General features: G+C 31.6%; 2 protein-coding genes across 2 annotated transcripts; both read left to right on the top strand.

Moving 5' to 3' along the window:
- Nucleotides 1–328: 328 nt before the first annotated feature.
- On the top strand, nt 329–2,966 carry LOC114421548 (probable xyloglucan endotransglucosylase/hydrolase protein 28). Its single transcript, XM_028387520.1, has 4 exons — nt 329–718; nt 857–957; nt 1,358–1,566; nt 2,117–2,966. Exons 1-4 carry the CDS (start codon nt 526–528, stop codon nt 2,637–2,639), a joined length of 1,026 nt encoding a protein of 341 aa, XP_028243321.1. The 5' UTR covers nt 329–525; the 3' UTR covers nt 2,640–2,966.
- Nucleotides 2,967–14,766: 11,800 nt separating this feature from the next.
- LOC114421547 (RNA demethylase ALKBH10B-like) lies at nt 14,767–21,209 on the top strand. The gene is made up of 8 exons (XM_028387519.1): nt 14,767–15,954; nt 16,474–16,593; nt 17,273–17,370; nt 17,517–17,634; nt 18,535–18,657; nt 18,782–18,894; nt 19,161–19,315; nt 20,231–21,209. Exons 1-8 carry the CDS (start codon nt 15,324–15,326, stop codon nt 20,922–20,924), a joined length of 2,052 nt encoding a protein of 683 aa, XP_028243320.1. The 5' UTR covers nt 14,767–15,323; the 3' UTR covers nt 20,925–21,209.
- The last annotated feature ends 1,350 nt before the right edge of the window (nt 21,210–22,559 follow it).

Here is a 22,559-nt window from a genome sequence, read left to right as displayed (position 1 = left end):
CGTGGCTTAAGGCAGAAGGGGACAGAGAGGATATGTTAACATTAGAAACAGAGCCGCGTGTTGAAGCCTTTGTCAACAAGTCTTTGTACTAATCGAAAACAAACCAGAAAAATACATTACACACCAACAAAGAGAGAATAAAATACCAATAAATCATTTACAGCTGAGAGCTTGTTGTACAATTCTAACGTATTTCTCATTTTCCACATACATTTAATATTCCCCAATTGCTTATCAATGAAAAGGAGAGTTTCAATTAAAAGAAAATAAAGACTCTAGTATTTGTCTACATTCGGACACAGCTCAACACACTCTCACCAATACAAATAAGCTTCGTTTGCCTGTCTTTCTCTCTAACAAGCTCCTTTCGGCTCTCTCTATCGCTTCTAGCTGTAGAGAATACAGATTATTCCAAACCTCTCTCTTTCTCTCATCCCCTTTTTGCTCCTTCTTCTTCTTCTTCTTCTTCATTACTCTTCCTTGCTCCACTCCTCATATTATCTTTTTCTGAGGAAACACATAATCATGGAGGGGTCTCACATGGGGTTGTTGCTCTTCTTTTGTTCTTCCATGCTTTTTGCTGCCTTCGCTGCTGCCTCCTCCAGAAACTTGCCCATAATACCCTTTGATGAAGGCTACGCGCCCTTGTTTGGGGACAGCAACTTGGTCATCCATAGGGATGGCAAATCGGTTCATCTTTCACTCGATGAGAGAACAGGTTTTTTTTTTTTTTGTTTTTTGTTTTTTTGCTAGCTTTTGTTTTTGGTTTGACAATCTATGTGGGGTTGTTGAGATGGTGATTTCTGTGGCTAAAGTCTTCACCTTTTTTTTTCGCATTTCTGGGGTGTGTTTGCAGGTTCAGGATTTGTGTCGCATGATCTTTACCTTCACGGATATTTCAGCGCTTCTATTAAGTTGCCTTCTGACTACACTGCAGGAGTTGTGGTTGCCTTCTATGTGAGTATTTGCCTCAATTTGGTGATTATATGAAAGTTATACTTTTTTTCTTTTATGAATCAGTTTTATGTCCTATTTTAAAAAAAAGTCACATTCGTTTATGGTTTGTGTTTTTAAACCACAGCTAGTATACTTCAACCAACCAGTAATTTTTTTGTGATTTGATAGTAAACCACATAGTTCTCAGTTCTCACTTTCATTTTTCATCCTCGCCAATGGAGAATAAAATTTAGGAATTTTCAAAACAAAATTTAAAGACTTCTTTACTTGGCAAAAGGGCAGTTTTGTTTGTTTGAACCAAAAAGTTCATTGTTTCTGGTTTTGGTTTGAAGTTTTAACTTACATATCCGGCAAATGGGATAAGAGTAATTAATTTATTTCATCACTTATCTGTTTGCAGATGTCAAATGGTGACATGTTCCAGAATAACCATGATGAAATCGACTTTGAGTTTTTGGGGAACATTAGAGGCAAAGACTGGAGGATTCAGACCAATGTTTATGGCAATGGTAGCACCAACATTGGCAGAGAGGAAAGATATGGTCTGTGGTTTGACCCTGCAGATGATTTCCATCAGTACACTATTGTCTGGACAGACTCTCAGATCATGTGAGTCTCTATCTACATTTACTATATTTGGTTCTGTTTTGCATGTTATAAACTTGACTATTATATCTACATCTTCTCTGTTATGGTAACTTTTTTCATCATTCTTATTTGTTATGTTATTATACTACCCCTTATTCTTATTTTGCATGTCAGTAAGTAGTAATTTGATAGATTTTGTTGTTTTGATTGGTGATGTTTTATTAAAAAAAAGCCATCCAATTTTCTTGTTCCCTTACTAAATCCCCTGTTTGATGAAAAAAATCCTTTTTTTTTTCCCTCCTGTAATAGTATTTGTATTGTGTATGTGATGCTTTGGTTTCTTGGTTATTGAGAATGAATAAAACCAGATACTAAGATAACTAATACTTCAATGCTATATATCCTTTTAGCACTCAGAACACCATTTTGTCTACCTAAATTCATAAGGCTGTAACTAACATGGTTCCTTGTATGGATTTTTGTTTTTTTTATTCAACTATGCTAATTTCTACTTTTGAATGTCACTTGTTTGCTTATTTTCACAATTGTGTTCTTGTTTATCCATGTTCAGATTTTATGTGGACAATGTTCCTATTAGAGAAGTGACTCGAACAGAATCTATGGGAGGGGATTTCCCTTCTAAGCCAATGACTTTGTATGCAACAATATGGGATGCATCTGATTGGGCTACCAATGGGGGCAAATACAGGGTTAACTACAAGTATGCACCCTATGTTGCTGAATTCTCTGACCTTGTTCTGCACGGTTGTGCAGTGGATCCAATTGAGCAGCACGTGGCCAAGTGTGACAATGCTCCTCAAAGTTCTGAGGCAACTACAACAATTCCTTCTTCTGGTGTTACACCAGCACAAAGAATCAAAATGGAGAATTTCAGGAAGAAGCACATGACATACTCCTACTGCTATGACAAAGTCAGATACAAAGTCCCTCCTTCGGAGTGTGTCATCAGTTCCCAAGAAGCTGAGAGGCTGAGGAGGTTCGATCCCGTCACATTTGGAAGCGGCCGCCATCACCATGGAAAACGACACCGTCGCAGCAGAGGAAGCCAGACAGAAGCCGCTGCTTCATTTTAAGAGGGTTCCATTCATCCTTGATTTAGTTTCATTACCTGGGGTTTATATTTTTATTTTTCCTTTTAACTTTGGTGTATAGAGAGGAGGGGCATAGAATTCTTGGATATGATGATAGTTTTGATATGGTGGTTATTATTGCTGGTGGTGGGGTATGTGTATAGTTCATACCTTTAGGTTCTCCCATGTATTTTGTTTTTGTCATTCATGTCTTATGGTTTACAAATTGAATCCGTTGATTTTTGTATTTAGACCACACCTCAGTGTTTCAATAAATTATTTAGCATCAGTTATCTAATAAATGTTAGGTATGAAAATTATTTCTTTTAACTGCTAATCGAGCATATAAAATGTTGGTGCAACCTAATTTTTTTAATTTTCTCTCGTCCACAATTGTCCATATACTAATACACCCACCTGTCTGATAGTTTATGTGGTCAAATTTTCAGTTGGACTTGGACATGACAGTTATTTAATCAATCTTAATGAGAATCCAAGGTCAAGCTGAAGAATGAAGTGTTGCTGCAGGTCCTCCACTTAATTTTGACCACAGCTTATGCCTTCATTTTTTTCTTTCATGTGTTTCGGTACTTTTGTAACGTTCTGGTATATGATGGATTAAGTTTGGTAGTTGAGATCTCTATGGAAACATTATGGCTAGTTGTTTTTGTTGACTTGTGTGTCTGCTGTTTTTTAACAAAAAAAAAAAAAAAACATTTGTTTTTTACTTTTTAACAATCGATCAATTGTTCTTGGCATCTCTGATCTCACTGCATCTTGGTAATTACTAATTGAGATTTCACAACAATAATTTTATCAAGTAGAAACTTAATTACAATAGACTGGACTATGAAATGGGGGAAACGAGTTATGAATTTCTAGAACATATACTAAATTTAATATAAAATTTTGGCAAATGATTGGAATGCCAGAATTGCACTTTCATTTTTTTTACGTTTTTTTTTAATGATTTTTACATTATATATTTTTTCATTTTAGTTTCTTAATTAATGTTCTAAGGGTATTGATTAATAGGATTTTAAAATTTTTGTGTCCTTAGATTATAGGTTACTTCATGTTAAACGATTTTGGCCCGCCAAAATATTTAATGAAAGGTAATTCATGTTAGATTTATAAAAAAAATTCCATGTAACTTTGTAAATATGATTCATCACTGTTAAATATTTATTTGTCTTTCAAAACAAGTGTCATCCAAGTTATTTTACACATAAAAAATTTAATAAATATTAATATTAGAATAAAAAACTAAAATATCATTTATTAAAAATATTAGTGAAAAAAATAATTAATATTAAAAATTTAAATATACAGTATTAATTTGTTAGAAACATGTATCCCAGTTAATGAAACAGTATTTTTTTCGTACAAGTAACTAAAAGGTGATCCGCTCCTCTTCTGAAAGCAATTTGGAAAAGCGATTACACCTGTCCGTAGAATGTCCAAAAAATTCATAGTAAGATGATTTTATCTAAGGTTTTCCTTGAAAAGCGACATTGCTCAATTGCTTTAATCAGATTGATTAATACTAAAGCAAATATTACCTCGGCATCTTGTGCTCTGTGCTTTCTTTTACGCTTTTCTTAGGAAAATGAGACAGAAATTTAATTATTTACTTACTTTTTTTCCCTTTCATTATATTAATAATATATAAAAAAAATTAAGTCTGCCACATGTTATTATTTAAACGGGTCTACTTTTTTTTTTTTTTTTTTTATGTTTCCACCCTCCCTCATTGTGCACATGAGAGTACCATCTTATCTAATCACTAAACAAATTTTTTAGACTTCTAAATTTGTTTATTTTAGATTAGTATTTTGACCTCTTATATTTCTTTTATTTTTTTACTCATTTTTTTAATGTCTAGTATTATCAAGTGACTTATGTTTATTAGTTAATTTTTTTTAACATTTTTTATAATGACCTTGGACAAAGAATTTTTGACAAAATATCATTGACTCAACCCTAACAAAAACATCTTTAATTTGGTCTTAGTTTGTCCAACCTCAACAAAAACATTTTCAATCCACTTACAACCAATACATTCACGATCCGACATCTTGGCCCAACCTCGACCATGACATCCTTGACTTGGACATCATTGGCCCAATCTCATATCAACTAGAACATTTTTAGTGTGACCTTTGACAAAACATCTTTCACTCAGGTATCTTCTACTCAACCTAGAGCAAGACTTCTTCAACCTAGTCTTAATCAAGGCATTTTCAAGTTATCGAGTCAACCCAAACTTGTATCCATCCTTAAATCTCAAAATGTATGCACATGATTTATTTAAAAAAAACACTTATATATGATTACATAAAATAAATTAAATTATTAAAATCTAAGACCTTTGGGTTGTCTCTAGCCCATGGGGCATTGTAGGCTTTTTTAAGTAAACTGATTGGACTATTTTCACAACTGCACTTCTATAACAGGCTTAAACAACTAAATATCCTTCTAAAAAAAATACTAACTCCATATTAGTCTTCATAATCAACAAAACTCATGTTCACTTACATGCAGGCTCTGTATTATACTTTATTAAAGACCTCAAGTATTTTTTTATTTGGAATAATTTTGATTAAGTTAGGTAAAATTATTATTATTATTATATATATATATATATATGAAATATTTAATGCAATTATATATTTAAATTCAAATTAAAAAATGACTAGAAACAATCCAACACCAATTTACCAATCCACTTGGTTTGGTAGTATTTAAGTCGTATGTATTTATTATAGGGAGAATCTAATAATTAGCCAAAGACGACAAACCGAACCGAGATTCTGAAATGTCCATTTTAATTGTGACTATTTTTCATTTTTTTTTGGATAAAGATTTTAATTGTGACTTGAGTGCATGTTTTGTTATTCTGATAAATCTAACGTTAAATTACGTACTGTATACTGTATATTGAATATGAAACACAACTCTGACACAACTTAAACATGTCTTCATTGACACCATTTAAATTTTCAAAGTTTCGTAAGCAGAATTATTTTTTTATATTTTTATGTAACGAAAGAAATATTTTCGTCAAAGCATTAAAAAAATTGAGAGAGATCATATAATGAATAAAAAATATGTTACTTAGTTCAGCATAGTCAATTCCGAGGGTGGGTATGAAGTACAAGCGGATACGAGGTAAGATAAAGGCAACACAATAAAAAATTTCTCTTTCTTTCTTTCTGGTATTTCGTTGCAATGAATCCTATTGTTTTCCAAGCAGGTTTGAACTGGAGGAGGCAAAGGCAATAGTCAACTTGGGAAAAGAGACGCCATCGTATTCATCCCCATGACTCATAATTATTCCAGAATCACTCATCATATGTCCTTGTGGTGCCAAATACTAGTACTAATGTACTATATTGCATATTTCCCCACTTTCAGCTGGGACGAAATCAAAATCTCATCAACTACTACTGCCAATTTGAAAGTTTATCACGGAATCAATTCCATGGCCTCCACAAAGATTTGAACCTTTAAACTTTGTGACTATTCTACAATGAACCACTGGCTTCCTCTCTTTTTATAAGCTTACGGACAATTGCATTGCCTTCGTTTTTTATTGGCTATAATGCTATTGGGATGAAGTTGTACTACTCCATTTAATTAATTTTGAAAGACCAGTTAAACTTAAGCACAATTGATACTTGATTAATATGTTAAAAAAAAAATGAACTTCAAATCAAGTATCCACCAAAGTAACTCATTACAGCTAGCTAGGACTGTTTTAGACTTTCAGGTGAATATTTATTTTAATGGCATCTTAATTAAACCACCAAAGTAACCAACCTTTTTTTTTAACCCAAAGTACATGATACTAAAAGTTTATTTAGGCTTACCAATAGCTCTTTATAAGTTATTTCAATAGTTTTTACAGTTAAACTTAAGATCAAACTCTCATGTGATAAGTTCGTATTGAATACCACTTAATAAAGTTGTTTTGCCAACAGAATATGTCCTGCCTAGAAAAATTACTGGCATGTACGTAACAGAAGTTATATGAGAATAAGTTACTTAATTTATTAGGCTAGCTGTTGATAGAAATACTGCATGTTTTATATTTAGATAGAGAATGGACAGAAAAATCTTGACTTATACAGTCAAATAAACCACATATCAAATAAATAGCATGATGATAACTTATCCTCTCCTATGTTATTGACACCACACCAGTTTTGGTAAGTTAAGCCATTATATGGATGCTTCAAACTGATAAATTAATCATCAAGTAACTCAAAGCTAATTTATTCTTTGTAGGAGGATATTAATTCTTTTATGTTCGATTTATGTATTGAAATCTAAAACATCCAATCATTCAGTTCAAGATATGTTGTACAATTATGCTGATACAAATAGTAGAATACTTGATAAGATGGTGGTTGATCTTAGTGCACAATAAGACAATTAGTGGTGCAGCCTCAGAACTACAAGAAGGTACCTCTTGATGCCTATGATTGTGATGACAGCCATTATAAGAACATCATCCTCTACCCAGACTGTTACCTCTAGGCTCTAGTTCTTATCAGGAAATATCTCCTTTTCAATGACAAGGGTGTAAGCCAAGAAAGGACAGAAAATGACATCGAGACAAATAGGTCAAATAATGTCAGAACTAAGAATAGCAAATACTAAAGAGAATGCAGTAACTAAATAAATAACCAACAACCAATTATACGACAACATATCTAAAAATTACAAGCAACAAATAATATGGTAATAAAACCAAATAAGACCCTACTTTGATAATATTAATCCAGAAAATAATTCATCTTCTCCTTTCTCATCAAAATACACCAAAGAATTTTTTCCATGCGTAACATCAAAAGGAGAATGTCCAATCTTCCCTACACGGTATAAAGGTATGCTTGCTGCTGAAAAATGAAACCCAAGTTTCCACCTGTGAGAAATCAAAATAAACCATAATAGAAATATGGCAGAAGAGAGAAAGAAATTAGGCAATTGAAAACTGATTCTATTGATTCAACTAAACCTCATAGTCAGTTATGTTAGTTACACAGCCAACTATAATAATATTATGATTTATGACAATTGTCTACAGTAGTATATCACCAGTCCTAACTATTGAGGATATGTTTGAATTCGCCTTCAATGGGAATACATGTAAGCTATAAAACTGATTAACTTTCTAACTCGTAGGTTGATAAACTAATTAATAACCATGGCAAGAGAGAATTAATGGCATACCCTAACACACCAGCAAAATGTAATGATGAACAACACACAGAATAAAAATGGTCATTGTAATTTTTTTAAGTGTCATGTAATCACTAAATAACTTTTAATCTTATCTATAGATTCAGATTTCCTCTTTTTAGCCTCTTATACAAATGCTCTTCTTATTTGATATGTCACACACACAGTCATATAATTGTAGTGAAACTATTAAGATTTGGGAGAAGGAATTCTATGATTGAATAGTTTGAGTTGATAATACATGGCTCATGTATATATACAAATACAACTCTCGTGGAGTAGGGCAATTGAATCAAGCTGATGTAACTAACTAACTAGCAAAAATTAGAAACTAATGGGTAACAAATACGAGTAACATAAAGAGTGTATTTTTAACACGCTCAACTTAGCAAGGAAATGTGTAAAGAGTGAAGGGTCCAATGGTTTGGTGAAGAAGTTGGCAAGTTGATTGCTTGAGAAGAATGAAAACAAATGACAGTCTTTGTCAATATGTTTAGTCTATTCTTGAAAATTAGGATTAGAAGCAATATATGCCTCACTTTCACTGATTGACTACCGCAGTAAAAAAAAGAGATAAAAATGAAGGAGACATGAAGATTGTGCAGTCAACCGCTAACGGATCATTATTTACTTTTGAATTTTACGGGTTGCGTTCGGGTCACGATTATATGATATGTTCAGTCGTGCACTGAATATGTTGAATGAGAAATCTCTCATCGTTTGAGAAGACTTTACCTAAGATTTTAATTTGGTGGTTATATTTAAGTGATGTGATCATGTGGGTGTTAGTTGTAAAAGGTATTGATTTTAACACATGACGTCGTGTTAGGTGTACCTAATCTTTAATTGGTCACGTTTCATAAAATTGAATCATGACAATTTTATAATAGTATATAATTAATAGTAGGGGTGTTTGTAAACTGGTTTGGGAATAAGTTTTGAACCAAAAAGTCCTGCCATAAAAAGATTAAAAAAATTGTGATTCGGGTTCACCTTGGAATGTTTAATTTTCTTAAGAAAATTAATCTAAACCGATATAATCCGATAAAATATTGTTTACATTGGATGATGATTTAGTTTTTAATAATGATGCATCCTTACCGACATTTTAATTTCTTATTATCAGTTCTAAATGTTAAATATTATAGCATGATTACAGTCACATTTTACATTTAAAGTTTCTAACTCAAGTAAGTGATATATCTTGAAAATGCCTGCTGTATATATACGAAGTCTTCTTTCATTTAATATTTAAAAAAATCTATAAGACTAAGAGAGTATAATGTATAGTAACAATATTAGTAGGTCTTATTTAAAAGAGTGTCCTCGCAATTGGCTATTTAAACTGATAAGAACTAAGAAGGTTGTTTCCAAATTAAGAAGTTGTTGCAATAGGGTAATTAATTAATTTACTATTATTCTCATCAACACGGTATGAATGAATATGCGTCCTACGCACATCAGTTATTCCCTTTATAATTAGCTCAATCACGTAGCACACTCTGCGCCACAAATCAAGGAGGAAAATTAATGACTTATGCTTTGACAGAGACAGAAGCCTATGGTTGAAGAAGGAATTAACGCGTTGTGTTTAAAATAAAATAAATATACGTATGAATTATATACTTTTTTTCTTTCATACCATGTAGGTGTGAACTATACTTCATTTTATTAATCATTAATTTTTACTGTAAATCTAACTAACAATCTTTCCTAGGATCTTTTCTATCAACCACATTAAAAAATCCAAACTCATCTTGCAACAATTCGTTGGTAAATTATATACATTTATATTATATTTATAAAAAATATTGTCCTTTCGGTTTTACGTTAAAACATCATTTTGATTATGTAACCACATGTATTTTTATTTTTTTTTGCTGCAATTCAAACAATTAGTGAGTTGTTTTAAAGATTTTTAAAAAAGAACGGTGTTAAGATAGAATAGTTATATTTGAACATTCCGACTATATATGTAAACATCTTATCACATTAGTTATTTCTTTCTTCTTATCATATTATAATATCATATCATTTATTATTTATTATATTTTTATTTTTATTTTCTATCTATTTCTCTTCCTAGATGTTTACAAGCCCACACACATCATTTTCCAAAGGTCAAAGATTTAAAAAGGTTTATCAATAGCAAATTTACAACATGTACTTTTTTAGACGGATATAATGAGTGTCTTTATGCATGACAATTACATCTAAACTTGTGAGTGCTCGTTTAATTATGAGTTGGCTTTTATAAGAAAAATCCATTTTGACCAGATTCAGCTTCGATTTTTTTTCATGTTTTTCATGAATGGAGTTGGGTTTGGATATAAATACACACCTCACCCTCATCCCTAATCAGTTTAATAAGTAATAACCTCACGTTTGTAAATAGTTTCTTGAACAATCCCCCTTTATGTGCTTACAATCCAAAACTCAACCATATTAAGTGCATGACCAGAACTATACCATACTTGAGCAATTTATCTTTGAAATCACTTAACCTAATTATGTCTATCACCATAATTGTGATTTTTTTTATTAGTTGACAATATAAAACTTTTCACACTAACATCTTATGAACATTAAACTCAAATAGTTTATGGATGAAATTATTCAGAAAGAGAGAGTAATATTTGTATTAAGAGTACTCCCAATCTATTTTGTTTCACTAATCTAACTCAGCTTAAATTTAATTTTAACATATTTGAATCAAAAAAATGAACAAATATATTTTGAGAATAAGTTTTATTTATATTTTGAGTCATTCCACTAGACCTATTTATCTATTTTTTTGTTAAATTTGTACTAATAATTGCATACTGATAATAAATCTATTGACTTAATAAATAATATTTGATTTAACACGATAATATATTTATATAAATATTATCTAGTTTAAAATATGTTAATTTTAGTTTTCTATTTTTCAATTTATGATTTATTTATACATAATATTAGTATTAATATATTGTGTCGATAAATACAATTGAAGCTATCTTATCTCATATATTATCAAATATTAATCCAGTTAAATTTAAATAATTATAAATGTAAACTAATATCACAAAACTCCTAAATTTGTACAAAGTATATAATTTGAATTGGAATATTAATTGAGGCTTCCGAACATTGAAGTGGATCCAAAACTTAAAGAAAAACAAGTATAACGAATTTGCGGAATCCAAAACCAGAAGAACCGCGCCTTGATATTAGTGGCCCTACCCTGACTTCTCCATTCTATACGTCACGTTGGACATCAAAACTTGTCTCCGCAAAAGCTTAGAAACGGTAAGGTGTGGGTCGAGTGCTATTAACTACTAACATCATATTTGAAAGGATTTATTTTGGATCTTTAGATTTTTTTTTGGATCTTATGATATTATATATATATATATATATATATATATATATATATATATATGATCTAAGAATTTTTGTAATTTTTATTCAAATATTAAAATTTAATATGAGTTTTTAATTTTATTTTATAAAAAAATAATCTCTCTTTTTTTGCAAATAACATTAAAAAATAATGTTTTTTTTTTTACAAAAGTATAGTTCTTGAGAAATTCTGATGGACAAAAATTCTTCAGCTTAAGATTCGAACTCAATAACTCATTAAAAATCTTCAAAGGTACTTTTCTCTCCTCTTGTATGAGTATTTGTTTTATATTTTTTTGGACACAATTTGTTTTAGATTTAATGAATATCTATAAATATTTATGGGATATGTAAATATTTATTATTAACTTATTAAAATAATTACTAATAGCTAAGATGATAATGAGTGTTCTAAAGATAATGTTTTTTTTAAGGATGTCTTAAGGATAATAGTTAAGGAATTTAGGAGTAATTTTTTATTATAGAAAAGTGCAAAATTGTACTTTTCACATTTTTTTTGTGTCCTTTTGTGATTTACACATTAAAATAATTATGTTAAGATATTAGTTAACAAGACTCTTACAAACAAAATATCAAATTAAGATAAGAAAGACTTTGCACTCAATAGGAAAAAAAAAAGATTATGCATTAATAGGGGTATTCACAGGTACGGGTTACCCATAACTCCAAATTGACCCAAACCGATTCAAATATTTTGGGTTATATTATTTATGTATTTGAGTCAAAACGAATCGAATCAATAAAAAAACATTCATGTACGAATTGATTCACGGGTTTAGATTTATAGATCTGATCAAAATCGAACCAAATCAATCAAATTTTTTTTAGAGTTTTTTGGTTTGTCTTTAATTATGTTTAATATTAAGACTCGAAGTATTAGAACGCCAAGTGTTTGGACTAGCAGTGTTATAACTTTTTAAGGTATTACTTTTAGGTACATTGTTGTTTGTTTCACCTTTTTTATATTTATTTATTTTCGTCATATTTATAATATTAATGAATCATATCTTTTTTGTTTCAACAAATCTAGTTATAGCAAATTTGGTTGCAACAACATTTATTGCAATAAATTAGTTTGCAGAAAATAGTTCTGATTCAAATTATTATAATAAATCTTGTTGAAGAATATTTTATTTTAGTTTGTATTAGTCTATTTTAGAATATTATGTTAATGATATTAAATAAATCAATGTTAATACTTTAAGACATTTGATAGCATTGCGTTAATTATATTTGATATTTGGATGAATCATTGCATAAAATAATAGTTCTAAGAGAAAAAAAAGATCAAATTTAAATGTGTAATCCATTGTCCTGAACCAACCCATTCATGAATGAATTGGATTGGGTTGGGTTTAAAAAAAAAATTGTGAAAATCAGATCGAACTAAACTGATCAAATTTGATTAAGTTAAATCCTGAATTTGATCAAAATTAGTTCGAACCGACTCATGAAACCCCCTATGCATTAATCAAAAGCTATAATTTATGATAAATTTATTGAATTTTATAGAATTATCTTAAAATGTCATATTAACGATGATTTTTGACTTTTTTTTTTAATTTTGTTTTATGATAAATTTATTGATTTTTACAAAATTATTTTAAATATCATATCAAGGTTGATTTATAATTATACAAGTATAAGATTATTTTATATTATGAGTACACTACCACTAAATTTTAAAGTTGATTAGATTAAATCTCTATTTAAAATAATTAAAAGTATTCAAATAATTTTCTCATACACATAAAGTTTAAGTATCTCAATATCAACTCGTATCCACATTAATAAAAGGTGAATAAAGTAATAAACTCATAATCTCTATTTACATGTGAGTATTCCAAATGATGCAAAAATGTGATTCATAACAGGTAAAATATGACAACTTTTTATATCAACTAAGGTAATAATGGATATTAAAAGTAATATTCTATATCAGTTATTATCATAATTCATGAAAACTACAGTATTTTTTATAATGGTCTGTTTGTTTTGGCAGCATTTCAAATTCGCAAATGCTATATAAAACAAACCCAAGCAGATGCATACAGATTTATCTATACATAAATTCAAATTATCGTAAAAATTACTAATAAATGATTTTACGATAATTTAAATTTATATGTATATAAGAATAGTTAAAATATATTTGGTTGATGATAGTATGTTTCTTGAGAACTTTTTAGAATTAAAAACTCACACGTTTAATTACACAAAATTTGAATAATTTATTCTTTAACTCAAAATTTAAATATATGAAAATATTGTGATTGTAATTATATAGTAAATAAATTTGATATGATAAACGAATTTTAGTCTCTTTAACTAATTCTTATGGACAACACTCATGTTTTAACAACACTCACTTTTTTTATAAAAAAATAATAATTATGTAATTGTTGACATATAGATAATAAAGCAGTTCGGAAGTTTACGTTAAAAAATAAAGATAAGTTTTTGACAAATTTAAAAATTAGTAATTTTTCAAAACTAAAGAAAGATAGAGTCATGTGAGTGAGTATAACCATTGACAAGAATGGAAATTGAAACTTTTGGATAAAGATAAATCCTAGCTTAGGCTATTTTGTATTTGAAAAAGGGCGTAATCTAGTATTTTTATATAATTAAAACTTTCTTAGTTTGGAAAGTTAGATTTTTACCTCTAAATATAAAAGATAATAAATAATGTTTATCTTTACATAACTAAATTTTACAATAAAATTAAATTTTATAATAAATAATTTTTTAAACATAAGTTATATTTTAGATTTATATTAGACTTTAATGTCTATGTATTTATGATGTAAAACAAGTTTATTTTGTCAATATTTATTATTTTTTCTCTTTATGTTAAATAATTTATATTATGATACGATGTTATTTTTAACTATTTGATATTAGTATTTTTTTTTAAATATCACGATTCAATTTGAAATATAAAGATGAAAATGATAATTATTGGTTAAGAAAATTAAATATATAGATGAAGATAATAGTAAAAGGATTTGGGCATTGAGGTAGTCTATACAAATTGCTTTATAGTTAGATTTGAATTAAATTAATTTAAAATTTAAATTAAGAAAATATATTTAAAAGAAAAAAATGTTTAATACATGATATTAGGAAAAATAGCATGTATCTCAATAAGAGTAATAACAACTCCTAAAAGTGATTTCATTCAAAACAAAATTTTACAAAGGACTTTCACTGTAGAATAACTCAAATACATTTTTTTATTCAAGATAACTTTTAAGAGTATAGAATTAAGAAATATAGTACACGGTATTAGTTTTTCAAACACAGTTTTAATTGTAAAAAGCCAATTACTATTCTGAAAGAAATTCAGAGAAAGAAAGTTTAAAAATAACTATAGTAGTTGTTTTAAGACTTACTAATCTCAAACCAACAGGGCTCTAAATATAGAAAGGGGAATGACCAAAACCCCCCATTTTCTTAGAATATTCTCTGTAAAATCCAAAATCAGCACCCACCAGTCCTCAGATGCACAGCAACAAATTTAGAGAGAGAGAGAGAGTGTGTGTGTTGTGTCGTGACTTGTGAATATGAGCCACCATTTAAGACTAGAACACATGCGTGATCAATAAGCCATTCCCTTTGTTCCACATTCTTCATTAACCCCCAACCCTAGATCTTCCTCTTCAAGCCCCTCCCTTTGCGTCACCCCAACTCAACCACCTCCTCACTCTCTATCCAACACTTACCCTTTTCAAACCCCAGATCTCTCCAATTCGCCAATTCTCCCTCTTCTTGATTTCAACGCCATACCCATTTCATATTATCCACCTTCACTCTTTTTTTGGCCTTCATCACAGCTGGGGTGGTCTTGTTTCTAATCAAGTTTGCTTCTTTTTGCTTTAATTGTTCTCAATTCCGCGTTTTATTGAGTGGGGTCCTCTTGAATTGCGCTGTTTTTTGTTATAAACTCGTTGTTTCTTTGCTTAGATCTAGTTGTGTTGGGGTATGCTTTATATGCGGTTGTAGTGTATTGTTGTAACTTGTAAGTGAGTTCTCATGGCAATGCCATCGGGAAATGTGGTAATACAAGACAAAATGCAGTTTCCAAGTGGTGCTGGTGGCGGTGGCGGCGGCGGCGGTGCTGGCGGAGAGATCCACCAGCCCCACCACTACCGCCCGCAATGGTTTGTTGATGAGAGGGATGGACTTATTGGTTGGCTGCGAAGTGAATTCGCAGCTGCCAATGCCATCATAGACTCCCTTTGTCACCATTTACGTGTTGTTGGTGATCCTGGGGAGTATGATATGGTCGTTGGGGCCATTCAGCAGAGGAGGTGTAATTGGAACCAGGTGCTGATGATGCAGCAATACTTTTCTGTGGCTGACGTGGCATATGCGCTGCAGCAAGTGGCGTGGAGGAGACAGCAGAGGCCTCTGGATCCAATGAAAGTGGGTGCAAAGGAAGTTAGGAAATCCGGTTCTGGATACCGGCATGGGCAGAGGTTTGAGTCTGTAAAGGAAGGTTATAATTCTAGTGTAGAGTCTTATAGTCATGATGCAAATGTCGCAGTTACTGGAGGCACGGAGAAAGGGACTCCAGTTGTTGAGAAGAGTGAAGAACATAAATCAGGTGGAAAGGTTGAGAAAGTGGGGGATAAGGGTTTAGCATCTGTTGAAGAGAAGAAAGGTAAATAATGGGTCAATCAGTTTGTATGTATTATAAATTTATTAGATTATGCTACAACTTCGTGAATCTTGGACTGAGTGACTGTTGATATTAACAGCGTTTTGTGTTCATTATAATCCAGGTAGTAGTGACTTGAGAGCAACAATTTATAGAAAAGTCAGGGCAGATAATCAGATCATTTTATGCATGTGTTTGCATATAAAAAAAATACAATTTTGATGAGGAAAGTAAAAAATCTCTTATTTAATAAACATTGTGGAAAGGCTAGGTACTAGCAGGACTTGGTGTCAAACTGGAATACATGCAAAAGACATTTCATGGAAGACTCCCATTGTTGCTGACTAAAAATTCAAATGGTCGAATGTTAAAATTAAGGCTGTTTTTTTTGTTTGTTTCTTATGATCTTGTGCCTTCTGCTATCCAATTAATGGAAAGATAGAGGATAAGTTCACTGATCATTAACACACAAAAAATGCCTGCAGTCTATTAACTTCTTTGTTCTCTTGCTTGTGTGAGCAGATGCTATAACAAATCATCAAAGTGATGGCAGCTTGAAGAGTGCAAGGAGTACTGAAGGATCTTTGTCTAACTTAGAATCCGAAGCTGTTGTAAATGATGGATGTATATCTAATTCTAAAGGTTTTCTTCCTCCTGACAATGATGATAGTGAAGATATTATATATCTTGTTTAACTTAAAAGAGTTTAGGGCAGCAGACTATACTAGTTGCATTGCATTCATGAAGTTTAGGAACCAAGAAAACAATATTTGGACTGTATCCCCCCCTTTTGTCATATGAATGCAATATACTTAAAATTTGGGTGTGAGATAACAAAAATGTAGGTACTGACTCTTGTTTGATTTAGACCATATACTGAGAGTCAAATCTCATGCACTTATAAGATAAGAGTAGTATTTGTTTATCATCAATCCTTATATTTATAAATCACTCTTCAATCTTGGATGTGAAGACATTTTTATTTTTATTATATTCTCTTGCTCTGTGTAACACAGACACATGACCTTACCATTATTTAGCACTCATCTTTATTTTTTTGAACATTTTAAAATTATTAATGTTAAAATGTTCTTTTATATTTATTTTTATGTAAAATATCCTGTTACATTAAAGTTTCAATTCAACGTCTCAAATCTCAGCTATAATTACTTTTAAATTTTTATATATTAATTTTCTTTTACTTTGAAATTGATTCTTTTTATTTTTATTTTTAGATTTGCTTGCTTTCCCTAAATATTTGTGTTTTAGATTCATACTTTTTAGTTAAATGACACTTAACTCTGGTGAAATGTGTTTACAGGGAACGATTTACATTCTGTGCAAAATCAAAGTCAGAGCCAAAGTCTTTCTAACATAGCAAAAACTTTTATTGGCAATGAAATGTTTGATGGGAAGACGGTAGGGTCCTTTAAAATATTTCTTCACTTTTCTTGATGTCATTATTTCAGGATGGGTATATGCCTTCTCATAAGTTTGATTTTATTTTTCATCTATCTTTTATATTCTATATTTTAAGATGTACCTTTCTTTTTTTTCACTTTTAGGTGAATGTGGTTGATGGACTAAAGTTGTATGACGATTTATTTGATAGCACTGAAGTTGCAAATCTTGTTTCACTGGTCAATGATCTAAGGGTTTCTGGAAAAAAAGGACAGTTACAAGGTAAATGTACTATCTGTGTTCTATCTTCAGATTGGAGGATTGTTACTGCTTCCCTTTTTAATAGTACTTGATTCATAGCAAATAGGTGCGACCATATGCATGGCAGGCCCTTTGCCCATGTTCTTAAAGCTAGAGGTTTCTGTGTAAAAAGGTGTTTGACTTGTATCTATTTTTCTTTGGTTCATCTCAGTATTTGAATAGTCATGGACAGGGAATCAGCTTGCACCATTCTCAGTTAATAACAATGAGTAGTATATGAGTCATGAGTTCTAATATTAAATTTGCTCATGGTAAGTAATATGAATCATCGTATGTGTTTTTCCCTAGCCCAAAGGGGAGTGATCTCATAAATTGCAGTCAGGGGAGTAAGCTGGTTCTCCAATGGTATTTGTATGTGAGGATCAGATTCAAGAGGTGAGGGATTGAGAGATCGCATCAAACCTTAAGGCAGCTATGTTTAGCCTTTTTTTTTTTTATAACTTCCTTCCTTATCCTTAGTCTTAGTGCATTTCCTGATATTCGTCTTTTTCCTTACTATTGCTACCATTAATTTTATGTCTGTTCATGATTAAATTTTTTTGAAGAGCCCCAAGAGAATGCATTAGTATACACAGGAATTGGACAATAAGGTTTGCTAGTGACAGACAAGGAGAAAAGGAGCAAAAAGAATGCGTATCACCCTATTACTGTATTTTATCCGACATCTGCATACTGATTGATGCTAAATTTGATAATTGGGCACTTGTAATTCATATATGCTGATGTTCAGATTGATTATTATATTTTATGTTCTACTGTGGGGAAATGATTTTTGCTTTTGTTGTAACCATAGATCATGCAAGCTGTTGTTTTTATTTTTTAAAAATGTATTGTTATTTGCTGAATACCTTTTATAAGCAGGAAGTCAGGCATATATAGTTTCAAGAAGGCCCATGAAAGGGCATGGAAGGGAGATGATTCAGTTGGGTGTTCGAATTGCTGATGCCCCAGCAGAAGGGGAAAATATGACAGGAGCCTCCAAAGGCATGTTGTATTATGTGATTTTCTTTAGATATCAATCTACTATAGTTTACAAAAGTTTCTTATTTGCAGTCTTTTACCACCCTTGTAATAATGGTTTTTAACTTTTACTAATTGAATCTGGCAGATATGAATGTAGAATCTATTCCTTCCTTGTTTCAAGATATTATTGAGCGTATGGTTTCCTCGCAAGTAATGACTGTGAAGCCTGATTGCTGCATTGTGGATTTCTATAATGAGGTTGATATTTCTATTCTACTTTTTACGAGAAAAGCTAGCAACACTAGTTAACACATTTTTTTTCATAACTCTATTATCAGGTGACATTCATGTGAGTCCTACTTTCAAAACCCTATTTAGTAGGTTCCACATGTATTTTATCTAATAATTAATGGTGTGTTGAAAAGAGAATGGTAAACAATGCATTGCTAGCATTCTAAATTTTTATTTATTGGTATCGGATTTGCTAACCTGACCTGGTATCACAATTGTCTATTTGCCTATAGGGTGATCACTCACAACCCCACAGTTGGCCATCATGGTATGGAAGGCCTGTTTATGTGCTTTTTCTGACTGAATGTGAAATGACTTTTGGAAGAGTAATTGCCTCAGAGCATCCTGGGGATTATAGGGGCAGTATCAAGCTTTCTCTAGTTCCTGGGTAATGCTTGTTAACCTTGTCTTTTACTATGATAATGCACCTGATATTTGTTCTATAATATTGTTTTTGAGAAATTACAATTAATGAGTGTAATTTGAGGGCGAGCCCTGGTGCAGCGGTAAAGTTGTGCCTTGATGACTTGTTGGTCATGGGTTTGAATCCGGAAACAGCCTCTTTGCATATGCAAGGGTAAGGCTGCGTACAACATCCCTCCCCCATACCTTCGCATAGCGAAGAGCCTCTGGGCAATGGGGTACGAAGTTTTTTAGAGGGCGAGCCCTGGTGCAGCGGTAAAGTTGTGCCTTGGTGACTTGTTGGTCATGGGTTCGAATCCGGAAACAGCCTCTTTGCATATGCAAAGGTAAGGCTGCGTACAACATCCCTCCCCCATACCTTCGCATAGCGAAGAGCCTCCGGGCAATGGGGTACGAAGTTTTTACAATTAATGAGTGTAATTTGGCTCTGGTGACCATGATTATATATGTGTGTAATGCACCTGAGAATTCTCTATTTTATACGGGTGACAATATTGGTCTTTTATCATAAGTTGTAACGTTACAATTAAAAGGTTTTCCACTATTAGTTAATCTTATCACAAGGTGCCCTCTTTGTTTGTTAAGCGGGAGTCTATGGGACTTCAATGTTTTGGGCCATTCCATTCATGGAGGTGATTATTAAGTCGGTAAACCTTTGTAGGGCATGATTACATTGCTTGTTGCTGTTATTAATTTTGGGAGTAGACTCTTGCAACATTATGTGCTATGTGCATTCTGCATTCTGGGTGTGCAGAATTCAGTGTGGGGAAAGCTACATGTTTTAATGTGTTACACTTGTACTGCAATCTGCAAACCGTCTATCCATGATGCTGATTCTATACTTGATAACTGATATGCTTTTTGGCTTTGGCTATTATAGGTCCCTTCTGGTTATGCAGGGTAAATCCAGTGATTTTGCTAAGCATGCTCTTCCTTCCACACGCAAACAACGCATACTGGTTACCTTCACAAAGTCCCAACCAAGAAAGTCACTATCAAGTGATGCTCAACAGCTTGCCTCGGCAGTAGCATCTTCTCATTGGGGTCCACCGCCAAGCCGATCTCCCAATCATGTTCGTCATCACGTAGGCCCCAAGCATTACGCTACACTTCCAACAACTGGGGTACTGCCAGCTCCACCCATTCGACCACAAATGGCAGCTCCCGTTGGCATGCAACCATTGTTTGTTGCTGCTCCAGTTGTACCTCCCATGCCATTTTCTGCACCTGTGCCAATCCCAGCTGGTTCTACCGGATGGACAGCTGCACCTCCTCCAAGGCATCCTCCTCCTCGAGTCCCTGCTCCTGGAACAGGAGTCTTCCTACCTCCATCGGGCTCAGGTAATTCATCTCAACAGTTACCAGCAAGTACTTTGGCTGAAGTGAACCCAAGCACGGAAACTCCAACCATGCCGGAGAAGGAAAATGGGAAAATTAATCATAATAGTACAAGTGCTTCACCAAAAGGAAAAGTGCAAAAGCAAGAATGCAATGGGCATGCTGATGGAACTCAAGTTGAACCAGCTCTAGAGACACGGCTAGATAGCAATGACAAAGCTGCACCAAGTCATTGAGCTGTACCATACTTATAGAGAGAGAGAGAGAGAGAGAGGTAAAGCTTATCACACGAACACGATAGGCTGTGAACTTAACTTGAGTTTGAAGCAAATGTAAAGCGCGGCAACAGGAGATATCACTATATATATATACTGCAGAGGAGAACAAGGGAAGGAGGTAGAACTTTTGGTTCTCTCTGTAATCCTTTCTTTGCTCCATTCCTTTTTTGTTGTCTTAAAATATTAACTATTACAGGAAGGGAAACCCATTCTTAATTCTATTTTTGGCCTTTCCTATCTTAATTATTTTATTTTATTTTAATTAATGCATCTTGCTGTTAATATTGATCTTGTGGTAGTGTGTATGTTTCCACTGGATTTGTTAAAACTAATTTAATGCATACAAAGTGGCATGTTGAGACGGAATCAAATAGAAGTTGGCAACATATTCTATTGAAAATGAGTAAATCAGCTTATTATAACATGTTCAGTCCCATTTGAAGCATATCAATTAACCTATTTGTAATATTGCCCAACTATATTTCGAAAACCACTAAATATTATCATGTCCTAAACAGGAAGGAAATTTGACATCCAAACCTAAATTATTTGTCAAGGTTTGACAAACAAACCAGTCAATTGAGCTCCTTAATATTAAGATTCTAAAAAAAGCACTATAGGATAGAAGCCAACTCTTGAAATCTTTGGAGGACGTTAAAGCTCTATTGAAAAAAATTAGATTTCGTGCCTGTTCAATATATGAATTTATAAAATGATATATTAATTTGATATTGTGCAGTTTATTGATAATGATATTAAACAATTTGGTTATTTTAATAAGTAGATTATCATAATTTATTTTTAAAAATATTGAACTATTATTCATGTATTTAGATACGAGAAATCAAATGTAGGCTTAAGATGCATTTATAGTAATCAAACACTTTTATTTTTTTCCCTTTCTCATATTTTTCATTCTCAACTTTCTTGCATCTATTAAGCAGATTCAGTTAAAGTTTGGTAAAAATATATATTAAATAAGTGTACACAAGTAAGTAATTTTTAGAGTGATTCCATTAACAATGCTACAAGTTAAATTGTTTTTTTTACTTCAAACATATTTTATCTTCAAAATGACTTTTTTTTATTTATTTATTTCATTAGTCTTATATATTGAGAAATGTAGAGCTAGAAGCACCATATTTAGCTATACACAATTTCCACAAAGCAAACAATGTAGAGCTAGAAACACCATATTTGGCTAACCAATTCGTGCAAATATTTCCTTTGGAATAAATACGTTGCAAACGCATAGTCAGTCTCGAGCTAAAAGTCTTCGAATTTGAAGATAGTTGAGTAGGGATGAAAAATACTTCACGTATCTATCACATCTATTGAATTTTATATTTTCTTTTATTTTCATTGTGCATCCAAAATTATTTTGTCATGATTTTTTCTTATAATGATCATATTGAGGTACTAATGATCTCATATTAGAATTTGATAACTACGTAGACCATATAATTTCTTTGTATTTGATGATAGGTTGACAGTTAAGTTATATTTCATTTAAATATTTGCAAGTTACATAAAATATTTTTTAACATAAATTTAAATGAAATAAACGAATAATATAATCTAACCATAAATTAT

This window comes from Glycine soja, chromosome 8, assembly GCF_004193775.1.
Source record: "Glycine soja cultivar W05 chromosome 8, ASM419377v2, whole genome shotgun sequence".
Classification (NCBI taxonomy): Eukaryota; Viridiplantae; Streptophyta; class Magnoliopsida; order Fabales; family Fabaceae; genus Glycine; species Glycine soja.
This window is presented reverse-complemented; position numbering and strand designations above follow the sequence as displayed.